At 35.4% G+C, this 20,192-nt stretch overlaps 2 protein-coding genes across 7 annotated transcripts; one reads left to right on the top strand and one right to left on the bottom strand.

The window, feature by feature from the left end:
* Window positions 1-5,892: 5,892 nt before the first annotated feature.
* On the top strand, window positions 5,893-14,007 carry LOC147478481 (pre-mRNA-processing factor 39-2-like). Its single transcript, XM_086584257.1, is given in 14 exon segments — window positions 5,893-6,072; window positions 6,271-6,335; window positions 6,411-6,640; window positions 7,234-7,401; window positions 7,530-7,902; window positions 7,990-8,133; window positions 8,233-8,385; window positions 8,468-8,584; window positions 9,087-9,167; window positions 9,703-9,825; window positions 9,827-9,853; window positions 10,918-12,258; window positions 13,381-13,497; window positions 13,784-14,007. Coding segments are annotated over 14 exon segments (3,069 nt in total). The 5' UTR covers window positions 5,893-6,032; the 3' UTR covers window positions 13,874-14,007.
* Window positions 14,008-14,763: 756 nt separating this feature from the next.
* On the bottom strand, window positions 14,764-20,110 carry LOC147478480 (uncharacterized). 6 transcript variants are annotated; one of them, XM_086581691.1, is made up of 8 exons: window positions 19,812-19,992; window positions 18,667-18,910; window positions 18,212-18,348; window positions 17,975-18,080; window positions 16,911-17,282; window positions 16,731-16,796; window positions 15,632-15,969; window positions 14,764-15,268 (listed from the first exon to the last, which is right to left on the bottom strand). In XM_086581691.1, exons 2-8 carry the CDS (start codon window positions 18,833-18,835, stop codon window positions 15,110-15,112), a joined length of 1,347 nt encoding a protein of 448 aa, XP_086437817.1. In that variant the 5' UTR covers window positions 18,836-18,910; window positions 19,812-19,992; the 3' UTR covers window positions 14,764-15,109. The 6 variants fall into 6 exon arrangements, with proteins under 6 accessions (XP_086437817.1, XP_086437819.1, XP_086437820.1 ...); XM_086581693.1 differs by having other exon boundaries at window positions 16,911-17,279; window positions 19,812-19,971; XM_086581694.1 differs by having other exon boundaries at window positions 16,911-17,276; window positions 19,812-19,952.
* Window positions 20,111-20,192: the final 82 nt, after the last annotated feature.

The following is a 20,192-nucleotide window of genomic DNA, read 5'->3' as shown; positions in this document are numbered from 1 at the left end:
TTATACTAAAACTACTTAGCTTACTTTTAGATTCTTAAATTAAGGCTACGTAAACATCACCACTTAAAAAAAAAAAATGGATAAATAGAAAGAGGTGGAGAGTTAAATCCACTCATGTGAAGACAAACCTCTATTGATTGAATCTAGTTTATTGCATTATTTTTGTCGATGTCAGGTAAAATCAACTTGTCAACTAGTGCAATATTGCATTCATCGTTGCATTTGTTGTAAAGATCTTACGTGTGTCACTGTATGTATGTTCATGTTGGCTACCATAAATATGCCCAACTTTTAACAGAGACGAGAGGATAAAGTTGTATAGGACATTATTCCAAAATAATAAATTGGAAACCCACATTAAAAAAAGAGTCTTTCTACAACAACACAAAAAATGAACCGAAACTTGTGAACACACTGACGTGGCAAGCAGAGAGACCTTGATTTGCAATACTTCTTGGAGAAATACACGCCTGATGAGTGCCACATCAGTTTGTTCACTCATTCGGGTTTAAAAGTGTGTGTTGCTATAGAATTTTGGTTAAAAAAATAATAATAAATAATGACATAATTGATGACTACTTTGTAGTTTTAATCCTTCACTAAAATTAGAGACTCAACGCACTCAAATATTCCAAACATGAGAACCAAAAAACCTCTCTAAAATTGAAAAACAAGAGGACGAAACACTTGGATCATCTTTGCATTAACTGTTATAATCAATCAATCTTCAACTTTAACGTAAAATCCCAAAATTTATTTTGCATACCGCCACTCTATATACCATATACCACGTAGACATTTGTGCATACAAATTAATTTGACTTGGTATGAAAAAACTATCTTTGCATAATTTGTGAAGTTCAATTCAAGCAAAGAAAAAAAAAACAATAATTTATAGAAAACACTTCGCATGATTAAATATTCTTACATCCTTTATTAATTTTCTTCATCATAACAAATCTATATACATGTTTTAATGAAACTTATTGAAACATGCACAATACTAAAATTATATGGATCGATGTGTTTTTTTTTTTAGTTTTTTTTTTTCCGATAATGATTGTGATTCCATAGTCCCATTAAAAGGAAAGACAAAGAAATCGGGATAGAGAAATACGAGTTTGATCATATGGTTGAATAAGAAAGAAATAGATAAGAAATTGTGATTTTGATGAGGGAGAAAGAAGATAGATTGAGTTTTGAAGATAGAAAAATATGAGAGATAGAGATTAAAAACATTTAAGGCCAAACTTGGTAACTTATCAACTTAATAAGTCCAATATTTTTTTATTTGTTATTAAGATCTAATAAAAATATGTTTTTAAAAAAAAAAAATATAACTATATGTTTAAATATGTCCTAACGACTGATTTTCAAACTAGATAGTATAAATCTTATTTAAAATTAGCTTGTAGAGCAATTTCTTGCTCGAAGAAATAGATGTTAATATTGACTATAACATTTACACGTTGGAGATTAGGGTTTCTTAGTCAAGTCATGTCTACCTGATATGACATAAACAAATCTCACAATATGAAAATATCTCTACTGTAATAATATTTTTCAACCGAATGCCTATTATCATACAAATGTTTTTAACATTATTGTAGTAATTTTTATATCTAGACTGTGCCAATCCAGGTTTCAAAGAGCTATGTTATATATGCTCCCTCCAGCTTAAACAATGATGCAAATCATATTCCATTATATAATTTTCCTCGAGTTTAAAACATATGATGCAAATCATATATATAACTATAATGGATCCAAGAGACAAATTCAATAAGAAAAGATGCATCTTAAATCAAGTCTTTGTTCGCATTTCATACTAAAAAAAGATTAGTAGAAAAAATTAACGATTGGAAAAATCAAATTTTCACAATTTGCAAGTGAAGAGAGAGATTGTAACTTAACCAACCCTACAATTTATTAAGTAAGAGTACTTGTAATAAGTCTTAATTGAAGTAGATAATCCAATTTATGTATCTCTTTTTTGTAGGGAGAATTTTGTGTTTTATAAATGCAATGTAGATAATCCAGCATGTGGCAGCTCCTATTGGTGGGGATAAACTCGTAATTGTTGATAATGCCTACCCCAAACGTTTTTGAGCTTTGGGAAATACCATATGTTTTATATATCTTATATATGTATATGTAGTGATGTCCATTTTGTGTTTGGGTCTTACAAACTTAATACTTCTGCTCCTACTTCTTCTCAACCAAATACCTCCATCCCACCCTCGACAGCTGCTGGTCATTCTAAGAAAAGAAAAACCAGCCATGCTTGGGAAGAGAGTGGGTTTGCTGAAAGGTCAAACTCTTAATTCTGTCTCATCAGCCGATACCAAAGAAGTCTTCAGACCTGTGTTTCGCCTTACTGATGGTAGTGAAATCCCTTTAACCGCCTCGCTTTTCAAAGATACTCACAAAGATGAGCTAGGTGTCGCCTTAGCTAGCAGCTGTGTTCTTCCCCAAGATAAAATTGTTGCTAACGACATCAATCCCACTAAGCGCCTTACTGAGTTTTATGATCATATGGAGAAGGTAACTCATGTTTTTTTTTTGTTTGTTTTTTTTTTGCTTATCTGCTTTTGATATTTTCATAGGCGAAAATACTTGCAATGGCTCAATTCGAACTGCTTCATAAGCAAGACTGTGAACTCGGACACATTAGGAAAACCCTGACTTCTCAGCAATTAGAATTTGATAAAGTAATTCGAGAAAATAGCGGCTTCCAGAAGGAAATCCGTCAACTGAGAATTGATATGAAGTTGCAATCTGAAAAGGCTGAGAAGACTTTATCCGATATAGAAGCTGATCATGCCGAACTTGTGAAAAGATGATTGAAGATTTTGCTGCCGTAAAACAAAAAAATGTCGAAAGTCCGCTGAGGCTGCCGTTATTGAATTCAATATTGTCATGGCAGCTGTAAATTCTTTAGGTGATAAGTTGGAAAAATGCAGGCCTTATGTTTGACATTCTTACGAAAAACAATATGATTTCTGATGATGAAAGTTGATGGTCAAAATATTGAGGGTACCCTCTGATGTTGATGCGCTTCTCAACAATCCTGCTCTTTAAATCAATTTATACTTTTTGATTGCTATACTTTCTAACTTCCACTAGTTTTTGTTATGAATTTTTCACTAGTTTTTGCTATTTGACTATTTGTCAAATCAATTTTTGGATACCAATTTTTGGATACCCTTTTATATTTTTCAAAGAAAATTATTTACATTTATCATTATTGCAAATCCAAGAGAAAAATACAATTTTCGATATCCTCAATAAAAAAGAGAGTATCTGCGATACTTAGACTTGTATCCAAAAAAATCTTATTTTGATATCTCAGCAAAAAGAGAGTATCGGCGATGTTTGGACTTGTATCCAAAAGAAAATCTAATTTTCGATACTTTCAACCAAAAAGAGTTTATCGGCGATATTTAGACTTGTAAAAGAAAATATAATTTTCGATATCCTCAACCAAAAAAAGAATCTCGGCAATAATTAGATTAACATAAATAATTACCACATACCTTTATTACTGAATGATCTCTAATGCCTCATCTTTTGCTGATATCTTGTCCGATATTATCATTTTGTACCTCTCAGAACTATTCATTCCTGATATCTCCCCTGTTTTTGATATCAGGACTTTTTAACAATATGACTGAGATCAACATTTCTGTCAATCTAAGGACTTTTTATGTGACATCTGCCATTGTTTTTGATATCAGGAGTTTTTGACAATATGTCTGACATCAACATCTCTGTGAATCTCAGGACTTTTTATGCCTGATATCTGCTACTATTTTTGATATCAGGACTTTTTGACAATATACCCGATATCAACACGTCTGTTGATATGAGGACTTCTTACGCTTAATATTAACATTTCTTTCAATACTAGGACTTTTGATAATATGCCTGATACCAACACGTCTGTTGATAACAGGACTTCTTACACCTGATGTCACCATTTCTACTGACACTAGGACTTCTTATGCCTTATATCTGCCATTGTTTCTGATATCAGGATTTTTTGACAATATGCCTGACATCAACATCTCTATCAATCTCAGGACTGTTTATGCCTGATATCTGCCCCTGTTTCTAATATCTGGACTTTTTGTAGATATGCATGATATCAATATTTCTATCGATACCAGGACTTTTTATGCTGATATCTGCCCCTATTTTTCATATTAGGACTTTTTGCCGATATTCCTGAAATCAATATTTTTATTGATCCTAGGACTTTTAATCATATGATACCACCATATTTTTTATATGAAAATTTAAATTTGAAACGTGAATCCATTTGTATTGAATTGAAAATTCCTGCTATACATGTTAATTTCCCATAAAATTTCAAAAAATACACTATTGATAAAATACCTTCAGATTACTGATATTCTGAGGTTTTGCTAACAATTCACCATTAGCTTTCTTTAGATAATACGCTCCATTTATCACACCTCATGGACAATATATGGACTTTCCCAATTTGCCGATAACTTCCCATCTCCCTTTTCTTTTTTGTCGCCTGTGTAATTCTTGTCCACTTGCTTGATCACTATACCATATCTTAAGCGAGAATTTAGGCCCTCTTTGGATCGATATAGCCAAAATTCAAACCTATGAATTATGTTCCGCTAGTCGCCCCTCTGAGCCTTTCTTTAGCCTTTCATAAACCACAATTTCTTTACCCTTTTACAAAACAAAAAAAAAAAATAAAATCAGCCTGCCCATTCTTTGAATGAGTCTGAGAATAGAGATGAAGAATAGGAAAAGAGAAAGACCTTTGAAATCAAGAATTTGTTAGTCGCTTCAAATAAAAAAAAAAAAAAGTTTTCATCCAAATAAATAAAAGAAAATAAAGAGTTAGATCTCTAAAAATAGAATCAAAGGAGTCAAAAGCCAAAGAAAAATAAAAATATGACTAAGGATGGAAACAAAGTGTAGAAGCAAAAGTAAATAACAAGGTTTTCTCTAGTTACATAATATGAATACTCTATTATCTCAGACTTGTCCTTTTTGAATATCCATTTCCTTCCTTCTTAAACCATCTTCTAATCCCCGCAACACCTAATAAAGACCTCTAGCTCAATTAGGAATAGGTTAGTGTGATAGTAAGTGGCAGATGTGTTTGATCGACTTCGGCTTCCTTGTATGTCATTGAGATTGTAAGGTAAAGTGTGCCCACTGCACACTGGAGTAGTGAAACTTGAGCGGAAAAATCAAAGTATTTTTGTCTTGATTTTTATGTGAGGATCTGCTTAAGGACACTGCACACTGGAGTAGCAATATATTTCCTTCAAGACGCTATTCCAAAGTTTTAGAAACGGACTTGTTAGTGCATTTCATAGTATTACTCATTGTATATATGTTTATTCGTAGATGATCGATTATTATGCATATATTAGCTTAGGTTTCAACTTGATTATTTTGTATTCATTGCTAGTGAGATATAAAAGATAATTGGGAGTAGAAATAAGAAAACAATAGTTTTATTTCTTAGTCGTTGTAGTATAGATGAAGTTTGTGAATATCTTCACTGAAAAACTCTCACGAAGCTATAACTCGTCCACTAGGAAATATTCCCTAATGATTTATTTTGCTTTGTATTTACTTAAATTCATGACTTTAAAAATAAATAAATAAATAAAACTAAATTAAATCTTTTATGGTTAAGTATCAGAGCTAAAACTTAATATCAAAAAAGTGATCCACAATATACGTCTTCATCAAAGCTAGCTAAAAACAATAAAGTCAATAAAAAAAAGTTCAATTTTTTTCTTGTCTTGTTATTATTTTTTTTAATAACATTGTAGTGGGTGAAAATAAATAAATATAATTCAAATATAACTCTAAGTTGGTAAAAATAACCATTGGCAGTGGGTGAAAATAAACACTACCACTTACGAAACACATATAAAAGTTCAAACCTTTAAAATTTTCATCCACCAGTACAGAAAAAGAGCTAACACCTCTCCTGCTTTGGATGATTTATAACTCACTAGACCTTTCCAATGCCAATATCAGAACAATCAGCTCAATTCAACAATCACGGTAACGATCATTTTCCATTTTGCCAATTTTCCTTTCTCTCAGGCATTTCGTCAAACACTAATACTCACTAATAAAACTAGCTTAAAAATCTTAAGTTTTCAAGAAGAACAAAAGATGGGCTTGTTGTGTGACTTATTTGAGCTTGGGTAAATGTTACTTGCTGAACTAACAAAGTAAAATGTGGAATTTGGTTTGCAGTTGGGTCTGATGAAATTTTTGATACATGGACTTCACTTATTGCAGAGGTGGAGAAGACATCACCTGTAAGTGATGCTTGTAGTGATTGTAATATGGTTTTCTTTGAATGTATTATATTAAGTATTGGGTAATTACTGCAGGGTGATGTGGAGAAGATATCGTCAGTGTACGACAGTTTCTTGTCGGAGTTCCCTTTATGTTATGGTTACTGGAGGAAGTATGCTGGTCACAAAGCGCGTTTATGCATTGTGGACAAGGTTGTTGAAGTTTATGAACGTGCGGTTCAGTCAGCGACCTACTGTGTTGAACTGTGGGTTGATTACTGTAGCTTTTCCATGCTGTTATTTGAAGATCCAGAAAATGTTAGAAGGTAAACTATGTTATTATTGGTTTCCACATAATACTATATAAAACTCCTTATGACCAATCTGTAAAAACTAAGAAATATCCTTACAAATATTTATACTCTAATTAGATATACCCAACGTAGGTAAGCAAGCATGCATATTCAATCCAATCCGTTTGTTTCATTGTGTATTTGGCATAAGCAGTGCAAGCGCTTTGCATGTCAATTATACTTGCCGAAAGAAGTTAGTAGTATAGTTGTTTGACACGTGTCATCTTTGCAGTTTTGTTGTCTTCATGTTAAGGTCTTTTCAGCTTTCTACTATTTTAAAATGTAGGTTCCCCTCGAATTAAGATTGGATCCTAATCAACAAACAGGCTTTAAGGTGTTATTGGCATTATCTTAAGCAGTCAGGCTTTAAGATGTTATTGGAATTCTCTTAACAAAAATATGCATTTACTGTAGATAATATCATGCTGCAGTTTCTGCTGACCATTATCTGTTCTCAATTATAAATTCCACTCCATTGGGGAATAAGGGAATTTATGGATTGTGTGTAGTAAAACAATGGAGCATTGTACAAAAATCGATGATTCTTTCTTAACTTTTTCGGACAGGTTATTTGAAAGAGGAATTTCATTTGTTGGAAACGACTATCGGTGCTATCTTTTATGGGATAAATATATTGAATTTGAGTATTCTCAGAAGAAATGGAGTTTCCTAGCTCATGTTTACATCCGGACTCTGAAACATCCAACGAAAAAGTTATGTAGCTATTATGATAGGTACGTCTCCAATCTATTCAAGGACATCTTTGTTTCTTTATTTATATATCATTTTGCATCTCTCTTATAGGACCACAGTGAATATGACATTAAACCGTATTCTTAGATTTCTATGAAAATTTCTTCAGTTTTAAAAAGTTGGCTGCTATTTGGGAAGAAGAGCTAAATTTACAGAGTAATGATGCTGCAGAAGTGCAATCAGATCCCATACCCAATGGTGAAATAACTCATGTAAAAACGTATGACGATGAGGATATCTCTTTTGTCATTAAAGACCTCCTTGATCCCACAATTGGCTTGCGTAGGCTCAGTGCATTGCAGAAATATTTATTTACTGGAGAACTGTTCTTTCAGAATGCAAGTGATTTGGATGCAAAAATATGTTTCTTTGAGACTCGCATAGGGAGGCCCTATTTCCATGTAAAGCCACTTGATGTCAGTCAGATAGAAAATTGGCATCAGTATCTTGACTTTGTTGAGATGCAAGGAGATTTTGACTGGGTAAAGTTTATTTTGCTATCCTGGTGGTTTTAAAGGTGTCTTATTGTTCTCCGTCTTATTTAAATGTTTATCATCTTATATTTGCAGACTGTGAAACTTCACGAGAGATGCTTGATTCCATGTGCTAACTACCCTGAATTTTGGATGCGTTATGTGGAGTTTATGGAAACTAAGGGTGGAAGAGAGATAGCAAACTTTGCACTTGTTCGAGCAACACAAGTTTTTATGAAGGTATACACCAGCATAGCTAGGATATTTATGGGTTTCAGATATAAAATATTATACTTATAATGGGTTCTTATGGTCTCTTGTCCACTGTATTCCAAACAGAGAGTACCAGCTATCCATCTTTTATGTGCTAGGTTTAAAGAAAAAATAGGAGATGCATTAGGAACCCGTGCTGTGTTTCGTCAATGTGATTCAGAGTTAAGTTCTGACCTCGTTGAAAATGTTACAAGGGAAGCTAACATGGAAAAGCGGCTGGTATGCACTTTCTGGTAAACAGTTATCTTGGGTGAGGCGAAACATTAATATGCTTACAACTTGTTTTGTCTGCTTATGTCAGGGGAATCCTGCAGCGGCTTTTAAAGTATACGAAGAAGCGCTTGAAATGGCAATAGAGAAGCAGAAATCACATATTTTTTCCGTGCTTTCGGTTAATTTTTCTCGATTCAAATACATGGTAGGCTGTTTATTCACCAAGTGATGCACTCGTACACTTTCTTAATATTTTTTGTACACAAGAAAAACAAACAGTTTCATTTTATGAGGAATAGATACATGTTGGGATGGTGAAGAATTGGCCCCCAAGGGAAATCCCATGAGGAGGACCAATGTAGTATGTGATAATTGAATTTAGGCTAAAACTTTCAGTAACAGAATCCCATTATGCTTAAGAAAATGTCACAATTGTTGTAGCTATCAATAAATTATTGTACGTTGCATTTGCATTCTACCGAAGTACTTAATAAGTTATCAGTACCAATCATCACATATAAGGACAACATGATTGTAGACTGTAGAGGCACTGTTGATTATTGATGTGTTGTACTTGAATTACTCTTTAAAGTGCTTCTGGTAAATTTTCTTTGCAAATGCAGTGAATTAAGCCAATTAAATCCTTTGCCCTTGCCCTGGATCTTTCTTGTGAGTAAATAATTCTTAAATCATATCACTTGTTTCAGGTCACCGGCAGCGTTGATGCCGCTAGAGATGTCTTAATCAAGGGTATTCAACATTTGCCTCACTGCAAAGTTCTTATAGAGGTATTTGTTTTTCGTAATCCAATTCAATTCATTTCTAATTTGGTTGATGTTAACAACAGTTTCCTTAATATCTTTCATCAGCTGTAAGTGTAAGTCCTTTTTTGGAGTTATGATTCTTAGCTATATGCATGCCTATATTATGTTGACAAATTATTGAAATTAATGAATCTAAAATGCTAATACGGTAATACCTGTTGCCTCTGATGGTTTAAATATTTATTTTCTGTTTTGTGTGTGTGTGTGTGTGTGTTTTAAGCTGTTCCATTGGTCTTAACCTTTTAACATGTAAAGCTTAGGATTTCTGCATACTAGGAATCCCTACTCCCTATGATAAGTTTCCGCTTTGAGATCTCCAAAATTCTTCAAATAACGTTGTGATTTTTCATCCATCACCACATTACTGACTCAGGCCATTGAATATAAACAGTAATCTGAAAGCCACACACTGAGCATTTAATTAAAAAGGTTATTGTATACATTTCCTTTTTATAAATGATAAGGTTCCTTTGAAAGTTCTCATTATCGGTTTTTGCAGGGATTATTGAACTTTGAGACAATGCACAATGGTCGAAAGCAAGTTGATGTTGTTGACTCTATTGTTTCCAAGGCAATATCTCCAGGACCAGATGCATCTCATGGTTTGAGCAATGAAGATTCGCGAAGATATATCAAAACTTTATATAGAGGTTAGTTTGTCTTTTTACTCCTCCAGTCATTAACATATTCTATTGAATTAACAAAAATATCTCTAGAAAAGAATACCAAAGAAGCTGACCATGGTAGCCCGCAAACAGGTTTAAGGACTCCCAAGTCTTGATGGACAATGACTCACAAGTCATAAGTTGCATTCTGAACACCTGAACGGAACAGTCCAAAACTGACTTGTATGTTTTCTATACATCACAATACTTAGTTAACTCCTAGGATTTTGGATTAAACAGCTAGAAGCCTGTATCACTGACTTCCATTCTGTTAAAAGTTAAGAACGGTCAATATCATTTCATCAGTTCAGCTTATACTGACTTTCTTTTTCCTCAAAGAGTCACTTTGTTTAAGTGGTTTTTTCTCTCCAAAGAGACACTTTGTTTAAGTGGTCTTTGCTTGCATTAATAAATGTACTTGGTACTGATGGGTTGTAAACGTCATTCAGTGTTCACTATTATTACAGTCGTAATTCACTCAGACATGCATAAGTGCTTGGAAAGGTATTCGAATTATTTTTCATTTTTCGTTCTGGTTGCCATGCAACTGTCAGGGAAATACCATGTATTTATGCCCTCCGTGTTGTTGAAAAATCTTCACCCGTGAACGTCAAGTATACATCCAAGTTGCAGTCGAAGTCCTTGCAGATAATAGCTTCACCATCTGACTGTTTTTCATTGAAAGAAATAGTGAAAAAAGGATCATAGTTTCTTATGTTACTTAGTCTTATAACAGTATTTGCTTTTGAGGTTTGACATTACGTTTGTAACGACCCTACTACCACGCACGCCACATGTCAATACTGTCCCCACTTACACCACCCAAAGGCCCAAGTCCGAAGCCTGCCCATCCATGATCCATGAGTATGGGGCTTAAACTCCTCGACATATTCGATCCAATATAACCAGGATCCAAGATGGGTTCCCATCTGATGTGGGACTAAACCACAATTCAGTGTATCACAAAATTCTTTCATTTATTCACCGTAGGAATATAATAATCTATTACCAACTAGTATCTTATGCTTATGAATCTTAATGGGCAGCAGTTTGTGGATTATTATGGAGATATCCACGATTTGATGAAAGCATGGAGTCGCCACAGAAAGTTATTTCCGTATTTACTGAGGCCTACCTTATATGACCAGACAGAAGGAAGGCATGATGTGGTCATCTCCTTGCCTCATACTGTGTCTGGAGATGAAACGCCTCATATTTCAGTGCTGGCATTACAGCCAGACCAGAAATCATCTGTGCCTGAAAACACGGACATCCAGCCTGACATTGCTCCTGTCTTTGAGTCCCAGTTGGTATGTATTGATAGCACAATGGAGAAGCTGCAACCATTAGCATCTCCCAAGATTGTGGAACAGTCTGGAGAAGATGTAAGCAAACAGAATGAAGAAACTAGTAATTTGTTAAATGAAGTAGCTGTTGATCGTCAAGTTCTGGTTACTGCACAAGAATTTCCAGAAGGAGCAAACGAAGTCCAGAAGAAAGCAGACTGTGAACCGAATGATGATCTGAGGCCGCCGTCACTGGACACTCTTTCAATAAATTCTCAGAATGATGAGACTCAAGATTATAACCCAACCACATCTCACAACTGTGGGACGCTTCGATCAAATGGAAGAACCGAGAGAGATGGTGATTATCCTGATGGTGTCTCTTTGTCTAATCTGGCATGCACACAATCCAGTGGTCAAGCTCATGCGCAATCTGATTGTAGTCCTCAGAAAATTCCCAGTGATCTGAGTTCCCAAAAAAGGCATCGACGTTCACAACGAGCGATACCCACAAGTCATACATCCAATCGTAGTGTTGGCAATGAAGAAAATCGGTATAGGAAGAATTATGGGGAGGCCCTTGTTGATGCTAGAAGTGGTATTCTTGTGTCCCCTAAAACTCAACAGCCTCAACAATTGCAAGCTTATCCACAACCACAGTATCAATCATCTCCAATGCACCCACAAACTTTTGGCAGTCAAAATTTGCCCTCTCAGCCTCAGATATGGCAGAACCCACAGTTGCAACCAGGTAACCAAGCACCAAATCATCAGGTAGCTGCTCCTCAAGTGCAACCGATGGGTGTATACCAGTGGCCAGTTCAAAACATGCAGCAACTGTATTTTGCTCAGGCTCAGGCTCAGGCTCAACCTCAACCTCAACCTCAACCTCAACCAGTCTCCCAACCTGTTGCTCATCCTCAAGTACAAGGTTATCAATATCCACAGCAAAACAATGTCCAATATGGACATATGCAGGGTAACCAAGTATTTAATCCTCAGATGTGGCATTATTACTATGAGCAACAGCAGCAGCAGCATCAACAACTACAGCAACATACCCCATTACAAGCACAGGCCTGGAACACTCATTACTATCAGCAGGTACATTGTTCCCCTCAGAAGTTTTGGATCTTATAACGTAGTTGTCAATTGGGTGACAAATTTTACATTTTTGGCAAAGATGGCAATATAAGTGCATCTGAAGCAGCTGGTTAACAAATATTAAATCTTATTTCAAATTTAGAACACTGATACTACCTGAAGGCAAGATATTTTTTTAATTTTGTATCTTGGGGAAAGCTCCATGATAATTAGATGGAAGATCTCTTTTCATGTAACAATTTATTTTGCTTTGGGTCATCCAATGTTGCAACTTTTACCACACCCAAGCGAGAATACTAGTTGGTTGCTGTGTACTCTTAACTTCTTAGAGGTCTGTAGTTCTGAGTCGTGCTCCCACCCCATGTAAAGAACCATGCCAGGTAAGTCACGGACGGGCGTGTGTGCCTTGACTCCAGGTCATCCCTTGCAGGAGGCTATGAGCCAACCAAAACCAGTCAAATAAATAAATAATACACAAAAGGCTTAACTTCTAACTGTTGTAAATTTAACAGCTCCTACAAGTTGAAGGGGTAAGTAATATAGTCAACCAAGAAGGGGTCGCATTTAAAAACTATTTGCTGTTTCTTATGTGAATTTCTTTTTGAACAACCATTTCTGTATCCGGACTTTTAGCAAGTCCAAAATAGGTATGGCCAAAAGGGTGGTTAATGTATCTCATTAGACTTATGAGCTCATTACTAAGGCTCACAAAATGTTAGCACTTTCTTGGATATAATTGCTTAAAATGTGGCTTGACTAATAAATCCAAGTAGCATCATCTTGTGCAAATTCATCCAAGCTAACCAAACCAAGAACTGGATTTGCTCTCCATGTACAGTCCTTCATAGAAATCCCAAACACTTGTTGGTTCAGTTGGCTTCCTTGTTGGTTATGTTTTATCTTTTGTTGGGACATGGTTGGTCTCCAACCCTACGTACTTTTGTCAGAACAAGATTTCTGACATGGATAGGAGTATAGGACCATGATCTTTTGTTATAGAACCTGGGGGATAGAATTTCTTATTGTCAAGAATATGGAACAACCATGTGAGCGAAGAAACTTGAATCTACTAAATCCTAATATTTGATCTATCTAACTGTCACCCTGACTTGCATTTTGCAGCCTCCTGCGCAGCTTATAGTGCAGCCTCCTCTACAGCCTATAGTACAGCCTCCTGTGCAACAATGTGGAAACAATCAGTATGGGCAGGAGTATGGTCAACATGCAGTTGGATCTCAGGTTAGAAGCTGTAATTGTAGTACTAAGAATTGCCATTACTAGTTACGTAAAATATATTATATAGTACTAGAAAGATGGACTGGCGCAAAAACAGGGCTATACTGTTGTTATTTGGAGGGAAACCTTCTTTACACATAGTAAAGAGGAAGATTTCTGTTCTTGTCACTGTATAAGGGTTTAATTTGATCTATATGACGTAGATAATTATGAAACATCCCCTGGTTGGGAAAATGATGTTTAATGTTTTAGACTAATTAGACATTTCGTTGGTTGTGCACTTGTACAGGTGCAAGGAACTACCGAGCTAAACATTGAAGCAGCGGGACCTTCCATGTCCCCACCTCAACCACAACAGAATCCTCCCTCAAACGAGTGAAACTTAATTCCCTGCTCGGACACAAAATATTGGCAGTTAACTGCAATAATATGATGTAATTTGCAACCATTTTGTACTCCTTTAAGCATGCAAAATTGCAACGAGATAAAGCCTGAATTATCCCGTTCTGGGAAGTATTACTTCATGATACGATAAGATATATGTTAGGGCATCTCGAATGTAAACGTTATATCTGAGACTACACATGACCATTTACAAAATAAGTTTATGCGAAAGACTGCTCACATTTACGTGGAAATTTGCAATTTCACCAATTGTGTAGTTTTTCGCATGGATGTTTCACAGTACATGCAAAAAGTATTTCGCCTGAATGCATGCAAACTGGAATGTTTTTTCAAGGTATGCATGCAAAATTGAGCCGTGAGCCAACAGTGTAGTTTATTATAGGATCAAATGCTGTTCTGGCCAATTATGGCCAGTAATTTGCTGGATGCATTACTGTTCCGACTGATAAATAATGAAGTTAAATCACTCATTCCTCAGTCGCTCATTCATGTTCTTACTTTCTCTATCAGTTGAAACTTTTCTTATTTATTCTCTCCAGCGTGGTATCACCGGACATATAAATAAGAACTAGAGTAGTTAGGTACAAAATACCTGTGAATTCAAAATCCCACAACCACAACATTATCATCCACTGCAGTATTTCTGATCATCCATACTTAACCTTCCCATTTAAGACAATTGTGAAAGGTTGCCAATCATTTGTCTATACATCTACCAGGCTCAAGTAGTTTCAAAAGTAAAAATTGTGATGCGGATGTTTTCCATTCTTCGATAGATGTAAATTATGTGAGCTGAAAACGCAGTGGCAGTAGTAACCACCATGGAGAACCACGACATTAACAGTTGTATATATAGAAGCATAGTAAAGGGCAAGGCAGAAATAATTTTATTTTTCTCCAAAATCACTCATGTACAAACCAGTAGGTATTGTCTTTCTAGTACACAACAAAAAACAAAGATGAATTCTTGACAACTTTCTATGAGCACAACAAAAAACTCTTTCCGGAGGCTTTCTGAACGTGGTGAGTAGATGGGAACTGCAGAAGAGACAGCTAACACGATCAACACTAACTATACTTACAGTTACTATAACTGATCAACAACATGTGGGGATGAAAGTTGAGAATATGAACAGGGTCGACTGTAAATGAAATGAGAGACTAGAAAAGAGGAGCAAATAGAAAATTAGTATAGAAGAAAGAGAAAAAGCTAATCCATATTGCTGAACTTCTTTGCAATGATAGGACGGACATCATCAGCGTCAACGAGGGTCTCTAAGAAGGGAAGTAATGAAATTAGTGCACAATCTGATGGGTCATCAAACCAACTTTTAATTGGGATCCCATTATTCACTTGCCACCGGAAAACCTGAAAGCATAGACAGAACAAGGCTTCAACAATCAGAAGCTGATGATATAAAATCAATGCTCCTAATATTAATCTCTGCATTTTGAAGATTAAGTGAGTTCCAGACATACAGAAACGAGAAATTTTATGTCAATCTATGGTAATTCGGACCGAATAATGATCATATGACAAACATAATGCTCAAAATCTAGAGACAATGGTCAAGAGGCACTCCCTAATAAGGACTAGACCACAAGATTGGGCCTACCATATTCTAAAATGAAATTGACACTATTCATCTGAAACAAAACGATTAGCTATTTAATCGTGATCACTACAGAAACATGTACAACCGTCGTAGTTACATACTTTAAAATACAATACCTGTGGTGAATTGTCAACTATGGCAACTTTTGCAAGGTCAACTCCGAGAACAGTCAAATCCTTGGTATAAGTACCATCTGAGAAGATGCACGACTCACGGTAAGCTCGCCTCGAAATAAACTTGTTTTCTGGGTCTAGTATGTTAAGAAGCTTTTCAGCATAGGTGCTTTGGCTGGCTGTGAAAATAATAATTTCAAACATCTGAGCGACTCTTTCCAAGAAAGTCTGGAGATGCGGTCTTCGTTTCACATACACCGTGTGCTCTTTCATGTTGAAGAAGACTGGAAATGTGAAGTCAGCATCATTGCAATTGTCCAGGGTAGAGTGGACAAGCGTCTCTGCACAAGCGCAAATCAACAAGATTTAAACTTGAGAAATGTGAAGTCAGCATCAATGAATACAACAGAAAAATGTAAAATGACATCTTGCAAAATGAAGATGTAAGTTTCAAATCTATTATTAAAAGACAACTTGTTTTATAAAAGATGGCTGCGAATGGATGACACATTTTTGACATGTGTAGATTTAAATACAAGACAGAACACATCTTAAAATTATGAATGCTTGGTATTTCACTATTTCATATGAGGGTTGGTCTATTTTATTCTCATTTGAGATGTCCCTTTCTTGTTTAAAATGACACCTAAGATCATTGCCTATTATGTCCATCCTTAGCGTCTCACAAACTTTCTCGTCACACACTTTTCTTAAGAGCTGGAAAAACCACTCTGTAAGGAAATTCAAAACCTAGCTCCACACTACTATATCATGAAAAAAAAAAGATACTCAGATGCAACATAACTCTGACAAGGATAGAATGTATATCATAATCTATATAGTTTCACCCAACAACAGTTTCCAATCATCCAAACACACCAATTGATTACAGATGTACATTTCTTATGACACTGATAAAATAGTTATTTTCATTTATGGTATCAAGCAACACAATCCATGCATGCTGTCACATGGAATAAGTATAACCACAAGACTTGTAGTGAGGATTTACAATCTTTCTTTCCCTAATTCCTATTACAGTATTACCATAGCAAATATCCTAACGAAATAAAAAACCATGTTTCAAGTTGATTATGCTTACCATCCAAATCAAGAACTAGAGTGACAAGCTTCCTTTTCCGAGTTTCCTTTGGCAACAACATTGGGCCTAAAGCAGGAACAACATCAGATAGGTCTGTTACATTTCTAATAAACATGAGTGAGTCAGAACCATCCACTTCATCAGAATCAAAATAATTAGAGTTGACATCAGGTTCCTGACCACAGGTATTCATCTGCTGAATTGCTAGATAGAAGCATGTGTCGTCTGAGTTCATCATTGCTAATTCACAAGATTCACCATCATGGGTACTGCTGATCTCGACAGTTTCCTCAAGGAAAGGTAATATCATGTATCTCCCAGTCATATCAAAAATCGTATCTTGACCAAGACATTCAAAGTTAGGAAAAGGAACAGCCTCTATAATGTCATTAAATTCTTCAGTCCCATCAAATGGTAAACCAGTAACTGTCATGTCTGATATGTTGAAATCTGTTATATTGCAAGTTTGATAATCACAGGGACTATGCCTTCCATTTTCATCATCGTTGTCGGCTTTTGAATGAGCCAAAACAGTATGGACATTGTCTGCTGCTGCAGAATAAGGAAGCTTTATGAAAATTCTCAGCAGACAATTTTCCCAATGAAGAAAAGATACAAATCATCTTTAACATACTTTTAATATGTTTTAATTAGCTATAAACAAATAAAAAGTACATTAACTGGTTTAGACTTAGACATATACATTGAAACTATTTTCAAAAATAAAAATAACTGGTTTAGACATATGCACTTCAACCGTCACGCCTAAGCCATCAAATTGAAAGCTAAAGTTAGGGATAAGATAGCATGACAAGGGTGCTTCATCATGATTCACGAGGCTCACTCTAATGGTGAAGAACAGAGTGTTGCATGATCAGGGTGAATGACAAGCACCTATGTCATCCTAAGTTATCCGAATCCGTAGCCTGCACTTCATGCCTAAGCCATCAAACCGAATGCTAAAGTCAACTATGAGTGTATCCAAATATACGGTAGGTTGAGTCCTATTTGTTGCTGAAAATTGGTTCTCTTGTAAAACGACCTGGTTGTTCAGATACAGATCTACAACATAGCCGAAAAAGTGTCTACTCTATCTAAGTTGACAAATCTCTCAAAAGAAACTAGTCACATGCAAGTTGAAACCAGGTCTGGGGCGAACAAAAACCATATTCAAATACAAAGTAAATGCAAGGAAGTATAAAATCTTAAATAGACCTCAACTAAGAAACAAGTTCAAGTAATACCTTCGTAGTTGTTAAATAATTCCTCTTTGCCAAGGACTTCAATTGGTTCTGATATGGGCGAGAAGATAGTTTCATAGTCCAATGAGCATGTGTCTGATGGAATCTCCTGTAGTTAAGTCAACCATTTTAGAAGCATTACAGAAAAGACAGCATAAAATTAGATCTTTAAGCAAACTGAATTGATATCAAGATATTAACATACAAATACTGTGAAAGTAACTAGGAATATATTTGTACCATTATTTCAGACGGAGAATCAAATCCAGATAATGGATGACTCTGACAGTGGTGGATTCCTCCATTAAAATTATCTTGATGATCGACAGTTTCATCACATTCATTTCCCGAAAATGATACCTCATCGTTGGAAGACACTGTAGGAAGATGTAGGCGCAGTTAGAATTAAGAAATTTGCATAACAGATTTAACCCCTTCCAACGGAAATGGACATTTTAAAAAACTAATGATTGTCACTAATCATAAACAAGAACACGGATCAGCTGACCAGGGTCTGTCTAAAATGTAGACATTCCTTACTACTACGTAACTGCACACGCATAAAATTATCTGCTAATGTGGTTGGTGTGAAAAAGGACTGCCTACATTTTAAACAGCCCCAGGATCAGCTGATTTGTGTATCTTATATAGTAGGATTGATTAAAACTGGATCACGTAAAGGTGCAGTTACTTACAATCCTGACAATTTTGAAGAGGGCTTTGCGATTCTTCTGCTTCCTGAGACATCCTGACCTGAGTGCAAGAGGCCTTAGATATCTTACTTGACTTTTGGCAGACACCAAGACCACTTCCTTCTTGTGAGTAAATCATGCTTGGTTTGGTCTTCATTCTCAATGCTGGCATGGTTGATGATATATACAATCGTAAACTTAAAGTCTCTACCACAAAGGACGTCTCTGTACTGTTTTTATCCAAAATCTGCAGTGGAAGTTTTTGAAATAAGTAATCCAGGTGGTGAGAAACAACAGGGATGACAAGATAATGACACTATCAGAGTATCAGTAAACAACGATTGCTAACTACTTATCCACATCTATGTGAATTGTACACATAAGATTAGATTCCACATCCATATTGGACACTTCATTTTCAAAAAAATCCCTATATCTAGTGTGAATTGGTTATTAGTGAACAAGCAAAAAAACAAAGTCAGCCAACCAAACCAAACTCTATGGAATTCAAATCTCTGTATAAATTACAGTGTGACGTAAAATTCTGAAGCTAAGCCATATATAATTTAATGCAAAACTCCTATTACAGATATACAGAGCTGAAGAACCCAAGTTTCAGCCATGAATAGGTACCAACCTCTCAGATCCAACAAGCATACATCTTGATCTATTTTCAGACATATTCAGAAACCAGTTTCTAGCTGAATCACATTACTTTCTAGCTACGCAGAAAATCGCATTTCACAGAATCTAATATAGCCCAAATCCAAACATATCTTCCCTCAAAAAAAAAAAAAACTTCATAATCATTCTCAAAACAACTAGTTGAGCTTATAAACTAAACAGCAACTTGGCATGCCAATATAGACCTCATCATTTATAAGAAGTAACCCAGAGACCCAAACTACTACAAAACCAGTCATAATTCAAAGTCAACTTTGCTACTTCACAAACAAAAAAAAATTCACACAACTCAAAAAACAACACATAACCAAATCACTAAACATGAATTACAAACAAGCCCATCAACCAAAACACATAAATATATCTTCTTGCACCAAAAAAACAATTGCCCAACTTAAAAAAACATATAAATTATCCAAAAAATACTAAAAACAAAAAAAAAACACATTTTTAAGGTAATTTACCTGCTTAAAGCTACACCCCTTGATTCATTCTCTCTCTCTCAGCTGGAAAACTGAGAAAGAGAGACACACTCAGAGTGCAAAAACGAGTCAAAATCAGAGTTGTTCTGAACACTTTTTAACTTTTGAGAAGCGTCTTAGTAAGAAGAAAGAGAAAGAAGGTGATGTCAGGTGTTGAAGATTCTTTTTATAAATGGACGGCTTAGATTCTGTTTTAATGATTCGTTGAGTAATGAGATGAGGACACGTGTAATATTCTTCTTTCCAATCATAAGGTAGACATATTATTCACACGTGTGGACTTTTTTTTTTTGTTGAATGAGAGGAATGATTGTAGTTTGTGAGACGGCACTGCAGGGTACCAAACTGGACAGGTGGTGCTTT

Source organism: Coptis chinensis, chromosome 9 (assembly GCF_015680905.1).
Source record: "Coptis chinensis isolate HL-2020 chromosome 9, ASM1568090v1, whole genome shotgun sequence".
Classification (NCBI taxonomy): domain Eukaryota; kingdom Viridiplantae; phylum Streptophyta; class Magnoliopsida; order Ranunculales; family Ranunculaceae; genus Coptis; species Coptis chinensis.
Note: the sequence above shows the minus strand (reverse complement) of the source record. Positions and strands in the feature narration are given on the sequence as shown.

Coding starts and splice junctions, on each gene's coding strand:
- LOC147478480 (XM_086581688.1), bottom strand. CDS start 18,835: ATGCCAGCATTGAGAATGAAGACCAAACCAAGCATGATTTACTCACAA. Junction 17,283..17,974: donor ATTATTTAACAACTACGAAG/GTATTACTTGAA, acceptor CTTATTCTGCAG/CAGCAGACAATGTCCATACT. Junction 15,970..16,730: donor TCTAGTTCTTGATTTGGATG/GTAAGCATAATC, acceptor GCGCTTGTGCAG/AGACGCTTGTCCACTCTACC.